The sequence below is a fragment of the Cotesia typhae genome, unplaced genomic scaffold, assembly GCF_013202065.1.
Source record: "Cotesia typhae breed Kobodo isofemale line unplaced genomic scaffold, CoteBio_Ctyphae contig_35, whole genome shotgun sequence".
NCBI classification, from domain to species: domain Eukaryota; kingdom Metazoa; phylum Arthropoda; class Insecta; order Hymenoptera; family Braconidae; genus Cotesia; species Cotesia typhae.
Genome location: NW_027423743.1, coordinates 398,967 through 417,500, shown reverse-complemented (window position 1 = coordinate 417,500; position 18,534 = coordinate 398,967). Strand labels below are relative to the sequence as shown.

General features: G+C 31.5%; 3 protein-coding genes across 3 annotated transcripts; all 3 read right to left on the bottom strand.

The window, feature by feature from the left end:
- Positions 1 to 4,057: 4,057 nt before the first annotated feature.
- Positions 4,058 to 6,199, bottom strand: LOC141526566 (uncharacterized). The gene is made up of 4 exons (XM_074241598.1): positions 5,463 to 6,199; positions 4,702 to 5,298; positions 4,231 to 4,514; positions 4,058 to 4,159 (listed from the first exon to the last, which is right to left on the bottom strand). Exons 1-4 carry the CDS (start codon positions 5,644 to 5,646, stop codon positions 4,133 to 4,135), a joined length of 1,092 nt encoding a protein of 363 aa, XP_074097699.1. The 5' UTR covers positions 5,647 to 6,199; the 3' UTR covers positions 4,058 to 4,132.
- A 1,495-nt stretch (positions 6,200 to 7,694) lies between these two features.
- On the bottom strand, positions 7,695 to 9,609 carry LOC141526555 (uncharacterized). The gene is made up of 4 exons (XM_074241588.1): positions 8,643 to 9,609; positions 8,460 to 8,594; positions 7,797 to 8,258; positions 7,695 to 7,699 (listed from the first exon to the last, which is right to left on the bottom strand). Exons 1-4 carry the CDS (start codon positions 9,607 to 9,609, stop codon positions 7,695 to 7,697), a joined length of 1,569 nt encoding a protein of 522 aa, XP_074097689.1.
- A 91-nt stretch (positions 9,610 to 9,700) lies between these two features.
- Positions 9,701 to 11,924, bottom strand: LOC141526584 (uncharacterized). Its single transcript, XM_074241620.1, has 6 exons — positions 11,897 to 11,924; positions 10,961 to 11,181; positions 10,717 to 10,892; positions 10,497 to 10,653; positions 10,237 to 10,409; positions 9,701 to 10,143 (listed from the first exon to the last, which is right to left on the bottom strand). The coding sequence occupies exons 2-6, from the start codon at positions 11,052 to 11,054 to the stop codon at positions 9,796 to 9,798; spliced, it is 948 nt and encodes a 315-aa protein (XP_074097721.1). The 5' UTR covers positions 11,055 to 11,181; positions 11,897 to 11,924; the 3' UTR covers positions 9,701 to 9,795.
- Positions 11,925 to 18,534: the final 6,610 nt, after the last annotated feature.

The window sequence follows — 18,534 nt, the reverse complement described above, 5'->3', positions numbered from 1 at the left end:
CATATCTTTGCACTAACCATCAGATTGTGAGCTGCAGCCAGTGCCATCCTACCTTTGGTAATGCTTTCTTCTACTGCCATCTTGAAGCTTCCAGAGCTAGTGAAAGTGACTCCTAGGTAATTAAAACTTTTGACTCTCAACAATCTTGTTATCGTATCTTAGTGGCCTAATTTTTGGCGTTCTTCCTTTTCTTTGCACGACCAGCAGTTTTGTTTTCTCTACATTGACTGTAAGCTTATTTGTGTCGGCATATTTTTTGAGAGTATCCATAAAGTACTGCATTTCGACAATATCTTCAGTGATGAAAGCCACGTCATCTGCGTACATCGCCAATGCCATTTTCTTTGTTATATTTATTTGGCCATGTTGAATAAAAAATTCTTCCATATCAGCCATCATTATGATAAATAATAGTGCTCTCAGGGGATCTTCTTGGAAGACTCCTCTTGTTAAATTGATTGGACTTGTAACTTCATTGTTTTCTAGCACTATTCTTGTGCAGGCTTTTGCATATAGGTCTTGTAGAACATTAATATATTGCACGCTGACACCCATTTGGAAAGTTTTAGCCACAGTTTATTATGGCCCACCGAATCAAAGGCTTTTTTGAAATCCACGAATGTAATAAAGAGTCTTTTTTTTGCTTTACCTAAGGTTTCTGCGATTTTCGTGGCTACCACAAAAGTCTGGTCGTCACATGATCTTTTCGGCCTGAAACCTGCTTGGCATTCCGGTAGCATCTCCTCTTTTTCCAGAAAGTTACTTAGCCTCTTCGCTAACGCCGTTGTAAATATTTTTGTTATCGAGTTTAAAAGTGCTATGGGGCGATAGTTTTCAGGATTTAGCATGTCACCTTTCTTGTGCAGTACCATCGTATTAGCGACTGCCCAGTTTTCTGGGATTTTTCCTGTCTCAAAAGCTTTATTAATACTCCTCGTTATATAGAAAAGCTCTTCTTCTGGGAAATTTTTAAAAAATTCATTCGTGATGCCGTCAGGCCCTGGTGCTTTCCCATTCTTTAAAGCCTTGATGACATTTTTGATCTCTTGGATTGTAAAGCTTTCGTCAAGCACAGGATGGCGTGCGTCTCTGAATTTGAGCTCTTCTGTGTCTGGCGGTGTTAGTAGGGAGTTGTAGTAGCTTAGCCATGCCTCCGCGTCAATAGGATTGGATTTTCTTACCTTCTTCCTATGTTTGGCTATAGCCTTCCAGAAGTCCTGCGGTGATTTAGCCGACTCAATCAAATTTCGGGCCTGCTCAAAGTATCTTGCTTTGGTTTCTTTTATTAATTTCATATATTGCTTGCGACATTCAATATAGTTTCTTCTCGGTTGCTCATTGTTATTTTTACAACATAGTCTATACAGTTTGTTTAATTTTTTTCTATGCTCTCGACACATGCTATCATACCAAGGCTTATCTTTTGTGTTTTGTGCTATTACCTTTCTTTCCATTTTCAGCTTTAGGGCCGCTTCTTTAATTGCTTCTACAACATCCTTTTCCTGACCTTCTAGCGCTCTTGTAACTTCAACTTGATAGTCTTCCTTTAAATCCGGCAGCCATTTAATATATGTTTTCTTTTGCTTTGTGTCTCAATCTCTTGAGGTTCATCCAGTACCTGAAGTGTCACTTGTATTGGTAGGTAATCAGAGTGTCCTACGTTTATAATTTTGAAGTCCTTGATGAGCTGTATACCTTCCAGATTTACCCAAGCATAATCGATTGTTGATGTTCCCGAGTGCCCGTAGTATGTGAGTTCGCCGCATTTATCTGAGGTTGATCTACCTTTTAAAACGGTTAGTCCTAGTGGTTCCATGGCATCCAACAGCTTTCTACCAGTTCTGTTTATTTTCAAGTCTTTACTGTATCTAGTTTCTGAAAGCAGGAATCCCTGCAACGTTAACTCACTAAATTGATTTAGTTCTCCTATTCTACCATTAAAATCTCCTCCAATAATGATTGGCACTGCTGGATCGTTATTAACTATCTCTTGGATTAGGTCCTGCAGAATTTTAATTCTTTCTTCGGGGTAATTGTCTCTTATGTAAACACTTACGACAATTACGTTTATATTATTGAGTAAGCATTTGACGCAGATCCAAATTTCACTCATACTAATGGTTTCTACTTGCTGGACTGTGTTGGGGTCATAATAAAGTTCCAGACCTCCTGATGCTCTTCCTACTGCGTGAATTTTGGTAGCTGGGTGGCAGATCTGTATCATGCTGATGAACTGAGGTGGATGGTAAGCTGTTAATTGCCAAGTTTCCGATAAAGCTAGTATTGCACAGTTTTTCTTTAATATTTGTTTATCTGCGAAAGTTAAGTCATAAATATTTTTAATACCTCGAATGTTCCAAAAAATTATTTTTAAATTGTTTGCATTACTTTCCTTGTTTTCTGCGCTGGCAAGTATTATCTGAGAGACCTGGGAATCCACTGAGTTTGTTGTTGAGTTGTGCTAGTATTGAGTCCGAGGGCTCAACATCTGGAAGTCTTGTGAGTGCCGTGGGTAGGTTTTTCTCTTTATCTCTTCTACGCAGTCATTACTCGAGCTCCATTTATATTAAGGTGATTCAAAAAAAAAGAATATTTTTTTTTTCGTTTGGTACTCTGAAAAATAGGTTCCTAGACACCTCTAAGAAAGCCTCTCCAAGCATGAGTTCTTAATTGTAACGGGAAGGTCCTCCTTCTTGCAGTTTTCTATTTTTTCTTATCAGATAGAAAAATTTATATCTCGCTTCCAACTACTTGAAAAAATATCTTGTTCCTTAGATTTTGTAGGAAATTGAATGCTCTACAAAAAGGTCTCTTACGATTTTTTTTTCGTAAACCCAACCGTTTAAAAGATATTAACGGTTAAAGTTTGATTATTTTTGGGAAAATTTTTTATTTCTTATGAATTTTATAACTCAATGAAAAAAAATCATTATGAATGATGAAACTAACAGTTTTGTAGGAAATTTACTGCTCTATAAAAATGGTCTCTTATGATTTTTCGATCAAGTTGAGCGTTTACGAGATATTCATCGTCAAACATCAATGCATATCAATTTTTCTAGTTTTTGATCAATAATTCGAAAAATTGCAATTTATTCTGTGAGTTTCAAGGAAATTTAGACAAATTTGAGTTTCTATGAATAGAAATATGTTATGAACTATTTTTTTAATTAGTTTTTTTAGTCTTGGACATGTTTGATTACATTAAAACAAAAAATTAGTGCATTTTTTTAAATATATAATTCAATTTAGTGTGTTTCACATGTGTTTCACTTTTTTTATCGAAGAATTTATTTATTTAATTATCAACTGCCATATAATTTTCAATATTTTCAACATAACGGTACACTTTTACTGTAAATAATTTCCTCTATTGCAGTTTGGGTAGTTTTTTCGATGTTCTTTGATAATTTGCAATAAGTATTGTAATTGCTCTTCATTTTTGTCAAGCATTGATTATACTCACTAACTAATGCAACAGCTCGTTCTGCTGAATCATTAACAACTTTCAATTGGTTAAAGTATTCTTTATTTTCAATGTAACTGTCATTAGTAGGCCACGATTCAATATCTTTATCAAGGAAGTCATATGGTAAATCAAAGATTTTAAAGAGATTTAAAGACTTTTTAGAAACAAAGTCACTCAGACTTTTTGCGTTAATGAATTCAAATCGTTTTTATCAATTATAAATTTTTAGCTTTAAAATCTGTACCGTTACGAGTATTAACAGCTCCAACAATATTTTTTTACTTCCAATGAAACGGTATCGTCAAATAATGATAAAATGGCAAGTTCATCACTTAAATACCATAAATGCAAAATCATTTTTTCACAAGTTGCTGAAGAAATCAATGAATTGATATTTTTGTACTCGAATAAATTTTTCAAAAACTGCAAGTCATGATTAGCAGCAGTTGTTGCAGAAGTTGATGAAAACCAAGCTTTTAAATACAGTGTAACTATAAATATACAAATTTGCCGAAGACCGTCCAATTCTTTATTAGAAAGTTTAAATTCATTTCTGAATAGAAACATTTTTAAACTGTAAATTGCTTCGCCATCCACCTAGCATGATGAATTGCACCAGGACGTTTGAAAAAATTTCTTCTTGAGGCATTTCTCCAAGGAAAATCAACGACAATCTCGGGGTTGTAGTAACTATCAAAAACAATTAAAAATTTGTCAGAAACAAGAAAATTTTTTTTCTTAAAATCGCAGTTAAATCATACCTGTAAGGATTGTGCAATTAAACTAGATATTTCATTTTTTTTATCCAAAATGATATCAGCAACAACAGTATCTTCAATTCCAGATTTATAATTAGTTTTATTTATTTCATCCCATGATTTTTTAAATCTTCCGAACATTGGTACGTTTGGCCCAGATGACACAGGCCAATATACTTCAAATGCACTTCTCAATATGATCTCAAAAATGTGGTGACGACATGGTAACCACATTAACTCTCTTCCCAAAGTCTTTTCAATTGCCTTACATGTACCGTTATAAATTCCTGTATAAAGAAAATAGATAACTATCGTTAAATTTAATATTTTCAACAAATTGTAGATTATATTTAAAATCCAAATGAGTAAATAATTCTCAATAATTTCAAAAGTGAAATTCAGTAAGCAATAAAAATTAAACTAGAACGTTAATAATTAAATATTTTTTAGATTAAATTATCATTGATAAGTTACCTGTATTAACTGCCGTCGTGTCAAAACACATCGCCTTAACATAATTAGTAATACCCCATTCACTCAATGTCGATAAAATGGCTGATGTTTGATTGTCTGCCGTCCCAGAATTCATTTTTGGAACCCCAAGTAATTGTTCGGTACCAAATGCAGTTAAAATAACTGGTAGCCATTCCACAGATTTTGATCCAACAAGGTCATTCAGCATTTTTCCGTCCCAATGCACAACGTATTTATCGTGTGTCTTAAAGTTGTCATTAAGTCCTTTAGCAATGTCTTCTCTTTGAAGCATACGAGCTCGTTGAATTGAACTATAACTGAGCGTTGTATCTTCAATTTTAATACCTACTGCTAGTAAAACCGGAGCAATAATAAACATCGCATTTCTACTGCTGACATTAGCTCGGTCGAGTCCAAAAATGACTTCAGGAGTTAAGACATCAAGTTTTGCTCGTTTTGTCGGAATTGGAGGTTCATACTCTGAATCAGATCCAAAATTTGTAACTCCACTTAATGTATACGTAGAGAACGACTCTGATTTTTCACTTGGAACAATCGCATGACTGGTAGACGGTTGATCTAAGTCTGGAATAAGATCTGTTTTATAAATTAAACGAAGAAAATGTATAGAATTTATTCATTTTGATGACAAATAATTAAGAAAGGACTCCAAAAATTGTCTAGTCAAATGTCATCTAGTCATCTATGAAAAGTTACACTACTACCTGACTTTATAATAATTAAATATCTCAGATACTTACTACTCTCATCTATTCCCATCATAGTTGTGGTTAAGTTTGATACAGGTACATTATTAGAAAGAATCTCTTTATGGGTACCGAATTTTTGATCCAAATACAACTTTCTAATATTATCATCAAGCACTTTTAAGGATTTTTCGCTCACAATGTCGAATAATTGTTCAAGATCAGTCTGAAATTTCATTTCCTTTTGGTTTTGCGCTGAATTCTTTTTATCGAAATTTTTTTGTAATTTTAACCATTGACTGTGATAGCGAAGAAATTTTTGACTGCATTAGGAGCTCCACTAGTTGGAATCTGATTTTTTCTCCACAGTTCAATAACTTGGTCAACTGAATTTTTAGCACTTTGTTTGATTGAATACTTTAAAATTTTAAGTTGGTAGAAAAACACACGCATAACCTCTTTCACTTTTGGTAACTTACGTTCCGAAATTCTTTGTAGAGGTATTCCGATAAAACGTATTTCTTTATTCATTGTAGGTTAATTGATGATAAATAAATTTATGTGATGATTATAAGACTTATTTAAAATGAATTATTTTATTACGTATTCAAGATGATCAGTTTTAGGAACACTGAAAATACGGTATTAAATGGGTAGATACTGAAGATAGTTGAGAGTAAAAAACATAGATGGCGTTAGTTTCAGAAGACAAACAGAAGAAGAAATGGAATTCAAAACACAAATCCCCTCGAACGAAAATTTTATGTATATTTTGTGAAAAACAATTTAAAAATACGCACTGAACAAATTTCATAATAATAAATGACAACGCGATTAAGATTTTAAATTATTAAAGATAAAATTTAAAAAAATATTATTAGAATAAAAACTTTCAAATGAATTTTTGAACAGAAAACATCTATAGGAGTTGCTTTTATAATAAAAACTCAAATTTGTCTAAATTTCCTTGAAACTCACAGAATAAATTGAAATTTTTCGAATTATTGATCAAAAACTAGAAAAATTGATATGCATTGATGTTTGACGATGAATATCTCGTAAACGCTCAACTTGATCGAAAAATCATAAGAGACCATTTTTATAGAGCAGTAAATTTCCTACAAAACTATGAGTGTCATCATTCATAATGATTTTTTTCATTGAGTTATAAAATTCATAAGAAATAAAAAATTTTCCCAAAAATAATCAAAGTTTAACCGTTAATATCTTTTAAACGGTTGGGTTTACGAAAAAATCGTAAGAGACCTTTTTGTAGAGCATTCAATTTCCTACAAAATCTAAGGAACAAGATATTTTTTCAAGTAGTTGGAAGCGAGATATAAATTTTTCTATCTGATAATAAGAAAAAATAGAAAACTGTAAGAAGGAGGACCTTCCCGTTACAATTAAGAACTCATGCTTGGAGAGGCTTTCTTAGAGGTGTCTAGGAACCTATTTTTCAGAGTACCAAACGAAAAAAAAAATATTCTTTTTTTTTGAATCACCCTAATTTATATCCCTTTCCCTCGCTCTCTATCCTTAGGTGCTTTATTACCACCACCTTGCCTTCTTCTCTCATTTTGTTTGCTGCTTCTTTAAGGTGCCTTTGCATAGCTCTTTCGTTATAGGTCGAGTCCCCTGTGATTGACACGTCTGTCCCTTTGAGCTTCTCACCTTTCACTTTTAATATATTAATTTTTCCTTCTACTGTCTTCATTTTCACTACACACATCTCTTGCTTTTGTCTACCGTTTACTTTTCGGACTTCCTTGACCTCTTCGTTTACTCCCAAGCTCTCCTGTAAGAAGTTTTGGATTTGCTCCGGTGTGTTTCCTACATCCTTTCCTCTAATAATCAAGTTTTTTCTTTTTTCATTTTTTTCTCTTCTTTCCTCTTTGTCTTTCAATAGTTTAATTTCAAACTGCAGCTGCTGTTTTTCCTCTTCCCAATCCTTCTTCATCTGCTTCATATCTTTTTTAATTTCACGCACCTCCTCCAGAATTTCTCTCGTGCTAACACTTTGCTGCTTAATGTCCTTTACTTCATTTGTCAAGCTGTCCAGCTTTTGGATTAAAGCGCCAAAGTCAAATTGAGCTGGCGGGTCTTGGCTGTTTAAGTACTTACCAATGCTAGTAGCACTTGGTCTAGTGCCACTGCCACCCGTGGCACTAGCACCTCTGCCTTTTGGCGGCATTTTATTCTTTTACGGCTAACCTCTAATTTTCACTTACTGTTCTTTTTGATATTTTCCACAGTTTTAGGCATTCGTGCACTTATTTTAAAATTTTAAACTGTTGAGTACTTTATTTATATTAACTATTTCATGTAGTTTTTATTTTATATTATTTCTGATCAGTGTAATTTTTGTGTAATTTATGAGACACATACAGGAGCGTGTTATTGTCACGAGCGCCACACCAGAAGTCCGAGTTATATAGAATTCAGGATTCATTTCAGAAGGAATCATCAAAATAACTCCTTTTTGAATCACTTCACCTTTAAATTTAATATGCTCATGTATTAACACTTCATCTTTGATATCGTCTGATAAAAACTGCAAAAATAAGTAAACTTGTGGAATGCTACTTATTTTTTGCTTATGAGATGGCCCAACATCATACAAACTCTTATTCGGCGAATTATTTAACAAGAACCTATAATTCAAATGCAACTGGTGTTTAATTGCAAGAGTTTTACTTATATTTTTTCTAGTTAAAGAAGCAACGGCTGTCATTTCTATATTTCTGTTCATACTCTCATTTCTCATTATATTCATATGCCATGCTGGTCCTTTCATTCGCATAATCCGAGAATAGTGGGTCAAAAAATGATGCTTTGGTTTTAAGCAACCTGGAAATAAGGTTGTTAGTAATTGTAAGTATTCACTTATTAGCAATTCTAAATAATCGCACAAGCCATCGTGAATCACGGTTGATGTTACTACGTCCACGATTTCTTTTAACATTATACACAATTTCCAATAAAGATTATCCTCTGGTATCAGGTCTCCGATTGAAATACCGATGTTTCGAATAAAGCAAAGCTACTCACCTGCTGACATTTTTACGTATTTATTACTGATTTGAGTATTCTTTATTTTTCCCGGCTTATTACGAATTTCATCGGCACCATAAAACAAACTCATAATTCTGTCGTTAAGTGTATCTAGTGTAAACAATTTTGCTTCTGTTATAAAATAATTAATTATTAAACCCAAATCATATTCTGCAATACCTTCTAAAATATCGTGCATGACATCTACAGTTAAAAGTTCAATTGTTTGTGCTGACTTTATATCATGTAGTATTGAAGGCCCACAAACACCTGTGACATTTACATTATTAATTTTTAAATCTTTATCGTAGCTTTCGTTTGTCCGTATTAAACAGTCTGATTCATGGAACATTGAATTAATATCGTTGCGATCGATTGAGCAAAATCTGCATGGATGTTTAGAATTAAAACTTCCGGTAAAACCAAGAATAGAATGCACCGCTAGGTTATCCCCAATAACACCGGCGAAGGCGAAATAAATTTGTTGAGGACCTCTTGGTGTTGATATATTTATACCAGTACTCTCCAAAAAAGTTAATTCAGAAACTGCAGAAGATAGCATAGCATTCAAAGTTACATGTTTTAGATCATCTGCCTTGTACAGCGATAAAAGAAATATATTATCAATTTTTGATTGTATACGTGGAGGTAAGCAAGGTATATTTATATATACTGTACCCATCTTTCCTAATCCTCGATGACTTCCTAAAGCGTTGTTAGTTTCAAAGTCATCTTGATAAAAAAATAAGGGTAACACAACTTTAGTACCGAATTCTAATTTTTTCTTTTGCCAGAATAATCCTTGGATAACATTAGTTTTTAAAATTTTTTGTGATTCTAAGTATTGGATATAAGACATTGTTTCATCGAAAATATCAGGTAATTCAAAGAATTTTTTCAGGGCATCTCGAAGTAAAATAATTTGTGCCGTTACATCTTTAGTTGTAGGAACTTTTTCACCATTAATTATCTTAAAAAACTTTTTCTCACCTACTTTAATTTGAATTGGGGGTAAATAAGTTTTATGTTCTTCAAAGTAATTCATACACTGATTATCTGTTTTTAATTGTTCAAATGGATTCTGAATTTTACTAATCATTTTTTTATAAACTGAGACAGCATCTGTTGTTTCACCGAGATGAAGCATTCTATCGAATAATTGGTCAAATAAAGCAGTAATAGATTTATTTTGCAATAATATTGTAACACTATTTGTAATTTCATGGACACGTGTCCGAGGTAAATCTGTACAGTCATAAAATTTTGCAACGAAGAGAGCAGCTTCTTTAGTTATTTCGTTAGAAAAACTTAGAGGATTCATAATTATTGTGCTTTAATCGAATTTTAATGCCAACTGCTCTTCAAAAAAAGAAAAAGCGTTATTCAGTTTAATAGTCGACTTCGGAACTTGGGGAGATATCTGGTAAATAACTTTTAGGATAATATACCACACATGGTTATTTTTCGGAAACGAGTAAGTACTGGTACAAAAGATTTTAGTTGTCAGATCAAGCGCTTCGATAGCAGATGTCACAGTGTACTTAATTTTATTGTAAACAACATAAAATTTTTCAGGTGATATTACTGATCCGGCAAATACCATGTACGGATACAATTGTTGTCCGTTATCGATAATGTATTGGTTTCTCGTTTGTATCTCCTCGTCAACTTTTTCAGAATTCTAGAAAGGAAATAACATAATTATTAATATAAATTATCAGTAATTAAATAATATAGAAAAAATGTTTTTTCTACAATTGAAATATATATTTACATTGACAGTTAGAATAAAAGACTCTCTGAAATGTTTCTTTTTTTCATCGTCTTTCTCAATGTTACTTGAAGTTATCTTACGCTTCTTTGGAACCTTCGCTGTTAAATTAGCTGGTTTCGTTTTAGATATGGAAGAAACGGATAGTAAATTTAAAATTACCGGATCTTTGTTTTCTAAAAATAAAGAAATTGTGAATACTTTTATTGAATAATTTTGATCTTATTGTATAAGTGAATTTAGTAATGAAATGAATTAAAAACCTTCTACTGACTTCGGCAATTCGTTCAAAAGAATTTGGGAAAATTCGTCGATTATACTTTTTGACTGAATAAATTTTTCGAAAACACTACGAAGATTTGGCCAAACGTCATTAATGGCCTTTGCGTTAGAATAAACGCTAGTGAAGTCAGCTGCAACCTGAACACAAAAAATGTTTTTTGTTGTATAAAATTTATTTTCAATTATCGTCAAAGTACTTACCAAATTCGTAGCTCGATTATCTGACAGACAAGGATATTCTAAGAAGACATTAATTTGATCCTTCCTTTGAAGCTTTAAATGTTTTCTTATCAATCGCGTATCAGCCCAATGAGATTCAACGATTGACCAATCGTCACAAGCTTGTTTTAGCAAATTTAATTTGTCCTCTGTGGTTTCTACATATTAAAATTAGATTTTAATTACGATTATGTCATTATTTAACGTATTAAATAAACAAACATACCAGGAAAATTTGGCACGATATTCTTTATATCGGATTTATGAACTAAAAGTCCTGCGTCAATCAACTTTTTACGGGAGTAATTAACTGCTTGCATTAATTTCCCTGACGAGTTTACTTTGGTGTCTCCTTCAAATATTCCGGATGAATAATAAATTTCAGACCTTCCACCAAATAGATTTGCAAGTTCCGTAGCCAAATTTTTGAGAATAGTAGATGACACTCTGCAACAAAGCAATACTTAATCATGAAAAATTTATATTTTTGCTAGTTTTAATGATAACATGCAAATGACTACACTGGTTACAATTGAAATATGAAAGAAATAAAGATTTTTTTTTACGTAACGTCATTTAAGATTACAATAGAATTAAAATTTTGAAAAATTGGTATCTTGAGCTTACTCTAATTTTTTTAACGGCGTTTCCAACGATACTTGATTTCGTTTTATTATAATAAGTATTTCCCGATCAACAATCAGTTTAATAACATTGTTTAGTAGAGCATCTGGTATTTTTTTGTGAGACGAGTACGTGCTCAAAGCTAAAATTCCATCGAAAGATTGTTTTAAAAACAATCCAAGCTCTTGTCTTTCTGTTTGATTATTTGAAGCGCCGTTATTAACAAAACATTCACAATTAGAGCAAATAATTTTAAGATTTGAATTAGTTAAATCGCTGAGAAAGGAAATTTCAGGATCCAGTGTCATACATACTTAAGACAAAATATTGAAAGCTTCAAAAAATAAATAATAATAATTTTAATTATGCATAACAAACTAATGAATTACAATTATATTTTTACTTGTTACGTAGACAGGTTAACAAAACACAATGTAAAAAATTTTCAAGTATAAACAATGATGGAAAAAAAATTATTTAAAATAAATATAATGACTTTCTTCAATGCAAGAATATTTATAAACAATAAATCGCTTACCTTTCACTTTGATTGAAAAAATGCAGAAACTTTAATACAATTGATGCACTCAACACAATAAATGTATAAGAAAACTTTCTTTGATTTTAAGGTTAGAATAAGCGGCAATTTATTTAGTTGGCTGTAGCCAGTCGTGTGATCCACAGCGACAATTCGTATTTAGGACAAGAATGGTTATTGTGCTGCACGAGATTGAGAAACGTTTGACAGATGACTCGTTCGTACGCTTGCGCAGTACTCATACTTATTTTATATAGTAAGGGTTCTTCTGCTCACGGGAATCTGTATTGTCCTAAAAGCTAACAGCGACTGTGAACATGAGAATCACTCGTGTTTTCAATATAGTGTGCAACACAGTAATGGTTACTGTGTTGAAAGATACTCAGTCATATGTTAAAACGACTCATTCTTGTTATAACATGATCTAGTAATGTTCTAAGAATTTTTTCTATATACTTTTTGCTTATTCTTGTGTAGCACAGTAACCAGTCGTGTTTCATTTTTTCCGTGTAGTTTCGATAACACAACTAACACCTTTTCGATTCGGACGTACGGGATATCGGTACACAAATTTCACTTTACTTGGGTCTACTTCTAACATATTGTGTTCAATAATAGTCTTCGCGATGTCTTCGCGATGAATGTCAGTAGGGACGTTTCGAATTACTAGTCTTGGCCTCATTTTTGGTCGGACACTAACACATAGCCCAGCATCTCTCAGCTTCTCAGAACGCGACAATTTTGTTAGGTCCACAGATTCAGCGATAACTCTAACTGTTTTCTGATTGGGTACGTTAATTAATCGAACGACATGGAGATTAAATTGACACGGGACAATCACCGACTTTAGTTTTTCACGCACTTCCATGGCTGATGCAAATTTATCGGCATGGCCGATCATTGGCGAGATAGAAAACTCGGTTGTTGGCGGCTTCTGGGTCGTTTCAGCTGACAGGAGGGTTGTTTCTTGGTTGTTGGTTTCACGACACAGGCTCGCAAACGTCGGAGGATCCGGCTTCGGTTGTGCTGCAGCTTGTGAGAGCTGATCCTTAACTGCTTTCGCTACTTCCTCGCGTACCATTACTGCCATTTCTTCCTTAAGGGCTTTGTTCGATGTTTCACGGTCATACCCTTTCATATGTACTTCCTGGAGATCTGCATAATCGTCAAGACGTTCTACAAGCACTTTGTATGCTTGATGCACAGTCCTAAAAGCACTGAGAATCTGATCCGTAGCTGCCTTAATTCTTCCAGCATCTTTCTTGTCCACATTAATCACGGTTTCGTTGAGGATTTTCCTGCTTTCCATTACTTTTGATGACAATTTTGACAATTCTGCATCTGACATAGGGCATGGATTACGAATGCTGCCAGGCGGTGACTGAGAGGCTGGTCTTTTGCGACTTGGGTAGGCGGGGCCTTTGTACGGGGCAGGGGCGGTGCCTGAGGGGCGTCGCCGATGCCAACTTCCATCTCCTCCGACTGACTGGTCCCTCCTGCAGCTTATACACACTTTACTACAGAACAACAGTCCAGCGACGAAACATAGACCTACATGTTCTGCAGCACACTCTCATAACCCGCTCCAGCTACAGCAGTAACAGCCCAGCGACGAAACATAGACCTAGATACTCTGTAACTCACACATAACCCACACTTGTCTCACACTAACACTACTGACTGACTCTAATTAATTTTTACTTTATAAATTTTATTTTAGCAAAATCGAATGTAATTAATTTTAGTTAAATAAGTTAAATTAAATTATTCAATCATTAGTAATTAATAAAACGACAATTTTCAATTTACAACCAATTTCTGACGAACTATTACAATTCTCAATTTCACATTGTTAATTTTAATTCCACTAAAATATTAGATGGATTAAAATTCCTCAGTAACCTATTGTCATGGTCTTAAGAATATAACAATACTTATTTAGAACAAAAGATCTTAATACCTTGGATTAACTTTTGATAATTAAATAAATCACAATATAAAATTCTCAATCACGTTCAAAATTACTAACACAAGTTTAATTAACTAATTCTGACTAAGTTTTTACTGTGACAATTTTTGACTCAAATAACTGATTTCTTGGACTTAATGTCCACGCCAATAATTATCAAATTGAAATTGTGGGGGTCAGTCCTCACGTCCACTCCACAAGTATTAATTTAAATTATATTAATTATTGCTAATTAGTAATGTAAATTATTTATTCCTAATGTGCAATCATTCAATTACTAATAACTTTATGACGTCATACATTTAGTTTATGCTCATTATCAATATAGTTACTTCGTTAAAATTTTAGTTAATACTTTTAGGTATTATAATAATTTAAAACATACAGCATTATTGTGTTAATAATTATGCTGTATGTCTGTCATTCAAGTAGCATCACCATAAATTATATTTAAGATAATTTTTAAGGTGATGTTTTACAGAGAAAAACCCAATCTGAGAATTTCGCAAAGGTGCTGTTATAAACTGCAAGATTATTGCTTTGTATCTTTTTTATGTTTATAGTTATTGCTCGGCAGATGTTGGGAAATTTGGTAGACTTGGTTTTAGAAATCGGCTAGACATAATTACAGGATTAAAATATTTGTAATAAAGTTCATGGGTATTCCGTAAATCTCTATCCGAAGAAAAACAGTTTCACTGCTAAAAATTGCGCCAAGTCCACGTTCATGAAACTCATCTTAATAACATCTGCACTTTGCAAAAAAATAAGACTCGTTACAATAATTTTCATTCTATACAAAAAAAAGTTAAATACAAAAAAATACCAAGAAACCGTCATAATGTTGAAAAAATTGAAAAAAATTTGTTGAAAATTTAAACATTAAGAAAAAATTTATTTATCGTACTTGGCGCGCGTCATTGAGTACCCCAAATTTTTTCAGGATACATGAACATCCTTTTAATGTTTCAACATTTATAAGTAAGTCAACCTATAAAATGCATAAATGTAATTAATGAAATATTATTTTATAATACGTTTAACAAAAGTTAGGTAAAATCAACATGGCATACGTATTTTATTTGAAATTTTTAAATTCTCCGCACATCGTTTATGATTTCAATAAAACGCCCTCTCCTGTTCGGTTATGCAATTTGCTTACAAGTGAATACGCCTGCATACGTTGACTCTGTCGTGGAATCACTGCGAAAATTGAGTTGACTAAAAAATAAAACGTATGGCCGACTAAATTGAGAAAATGCGGTGTGATTGTCAATCAAAATGTGTTAATTACAATTAAACGAAGCATGATCAAGTTTCTTCAAGAAAGCTTAATGACGGAACCGAAAAAAATTGAATTAAAAAATTTTGTGCTATTTCAGATATCTTCACCAGACTACCATATTGACAGTTATTTTCACTAAAAATCTGAAAAAAATTTTCCAAACCTCATTTTTTCACTGGAACTGACATTAATCCAGTAAGCAGTGTTTTTAATTCATTGAGTATACTTCACTGATGTGAATCTATAAACATAACAATGTATGAAATCAAATATTATCTAATTAGAGCTGATAAGATATAATATATATATATATATATATATATATATATATATATATATATATATATATATATATATATATATATATATATATATATATATATATATATATATATATATATATATATATATATATATATATATATATATATATATATATATATATATATAATTATACATATTTACATTACATAAATTCAAGCGAAATCGTTTGTTCTCGGGTTGAAATTCGTTCGAAAAAATTTGGGGTACTCAATGACGCGGGCCAAGTACGATAAAAAAATTTTTTCTTCATTTTTAAATTTTCAACAAATTTTTTTCAATTTTTTCAACATTATGACGGTTTCTTGGTATTTTTTTGTATTTAACTTTTTTTTGTATAGAATGAAAATTATTGTAACGAGTCTTATTTTTTTTGCAAAGTGCAGATGTTATTAAGATGAGTTTTATGAACGTGCACTTGGCGCAATTTTTAACAGTGAAACTGTTTTTGTTCGGATTTCATATCTTTTTGTTAAGTGTAATTTTTTGCTCACCTCTTAATACATTCTTAATTTTAAAATTGAACTTTTCCCGCGCAAAATTAGAAATATGTAAATAAATTAATTAATGCAGGTAAAGCTATTATCATATAAAAGGTTATTTGTTCGTTAATTTTGAAAATCAAATCCTAACAAAAAAATTAAAATTCTGTTTCTCTCATAGTAGCTATAGTAGCATTAAAAAACTTAACGTGACTGACCCGTGTAAACTCTTCGGTTTCAATCAATTAACTTGCTTATCAATGTGGATTTTAAATTTTTTTGTATTTATAGTTAAAGTTTAACATTTTTTTGAATTAAAAAAGTTGTTAATCTAGATTTAATGCTCTACTACACATTAATTTAATAATAACAATAATTATTTTGGTAATGATAAACAATGATAATGATACTTTTAACATCAATTTATCATTACCGATATAATAAATTTCATTTTTATAATGATTATCATTGTTATTGTTACAATGACATTATTGTTAATAAAGGGGACAATGCATCATACGTATAATTGTAATACCTATGGCCTAAAAATTACAATTATTTGCAATCCGCTCGATTGAATAACAATGCCACCTACAGGCAACGACTACAAAGTCGTAGAATGTGTACACTATCCAATGAGAATTGCCTAAATCTTGAACTGCTGGCCTGAAGGAAGAAAGTAAAACTCAAACAATCTTTAGCCTGTTGTGTATTTAGTCTAGTTAATAAATGAAATTCAATAGAAAGAATAGGTTTGAAAACCATCCACATATGAAGTTGTTTGATAGTTTGTTCTAGAAATTTTGTATTTATAAACTATTTTAACATTCTTAATTTGAAAATTAAATTTTTCCCGCGCAAAATTGAAAATTCATAAATGAATAAATTAATGCAGGCAAAGCTATTCTAATATGATAGGTTGTTTATTCGTTAATTTTGATAATCAAATCCTAATAAAAAAATTGAAATTCTGTTTCTCTCATAGTAGCTAGTAGCATTAAAAAACTTAACGTGACTGATCCGCGTAAACTCCGAGGTTGAAAGCGATTAACTATCTTATTAATAGGGGTTTTACATTTTTATTTATATACAGTAAAAATTTTAACATTTTTTTGAATTAAAAAAGTTGTTGATTTGGATTTAATACTCTAATACACATTAATTTAATAATAACAATAATTCATTCAGTAATAAAAATGATAATGATATTTTTAACCTCAATTTGGTATTACCGATATAATTAATTTCAGTCTCATAATTTTTATTATTAGTGTTATTGTTATTATGACATTGTTGTAAGTAAATGACACAATACACCATGCGCATAATTGTAAGACTTTTCACCTAAAGATTACAATTATTTGAAATCCACTTGATTGGATAACAATGCAACCTATCGGCAACGACCACAAAATGATAGAATGGTACACTATCCAATAGGAATAACCTCTGAATATGATTGTTCATGTACAAAAAACCTTTGTTCCAACTTCAAATTGTTTATTTCTTGTTTAATTAATATTTTTATTAAGCTGAATATTTGTATTCTAAATATTTGCACTGCGCATGCGTCAACTTTACGTTTAGACTTTCAGCGCGGACTTTTGAAAATTATATTGACCAGCACAGTGATTAGAGTAAGTGTATTTTTCTTGTAATTTCAATTATGGAGGTCACAGGACAAAAGGGCAACGTGTAGTTTTTAATAATTTTATAATAAGTTTTATTTTAATAATGTATTGAAATTTTTTGTTAATTGTTATGGATTTCTTTTTTTTTTTTTTTTTTAATAGTTCGTAGTATTCATGAAAATAGAATTGATAAAAATAAAAAAAAATGTACATGCATTGATTAACAATTCTCTCGATATTTTTAAAAATTTAGAATGAAATGAATATTTATTAGTTATTTATTTATTTACTTAATGACATTGATATTGGCTGACGTCTAACAATTTTTTTAATTATTTGAATTAATTAAATAGTAATTCCTAAAAATTACACTCGTAAATTTTTTAATTTTTACACATGAGATGTGCTTGTCACTATAATTTTCAAAAGACCGCGCTAAAAGTCTATATACGTAAAGTTGACGCATGCGCAGTGCAAATATTTAGAATGCTTACATACAGCTAATTAAAAATGTTAATTAAACAGCAAATAAAAAATGTGAAGTAGGAACAAATGTTAAATATACATGAACAATCAAAAATAGAGGCTTGATGACCCAAATTGCTACCAAAATATTAAAAAATGCGACAGGGGGTACCTAACTTAAAGGTACATTATTAATAAATTCTTTTTAAAATAAATAAATGGAGAACGATCAAATGTTGAGAGTGAATAATAAAAAACAAACGAAAAGCTGAAAACGTGATAGAAAAAAAAATCAAAAATTAAAAGAAAAAAATTTGGGGTTCTAACTTCAGTGAGCTATCCCGTTGAATCTACAGTTTATGTAGAAATAATTCCATTGCACTCTGGTGGTAGTAGATGCAAGCTGTGAATTAACTTTTTTCAGAGTAGTTGCGTATCTATAGTAAGATTACTACACATTTTTATTTTATCTAGTCTGTGGCGGT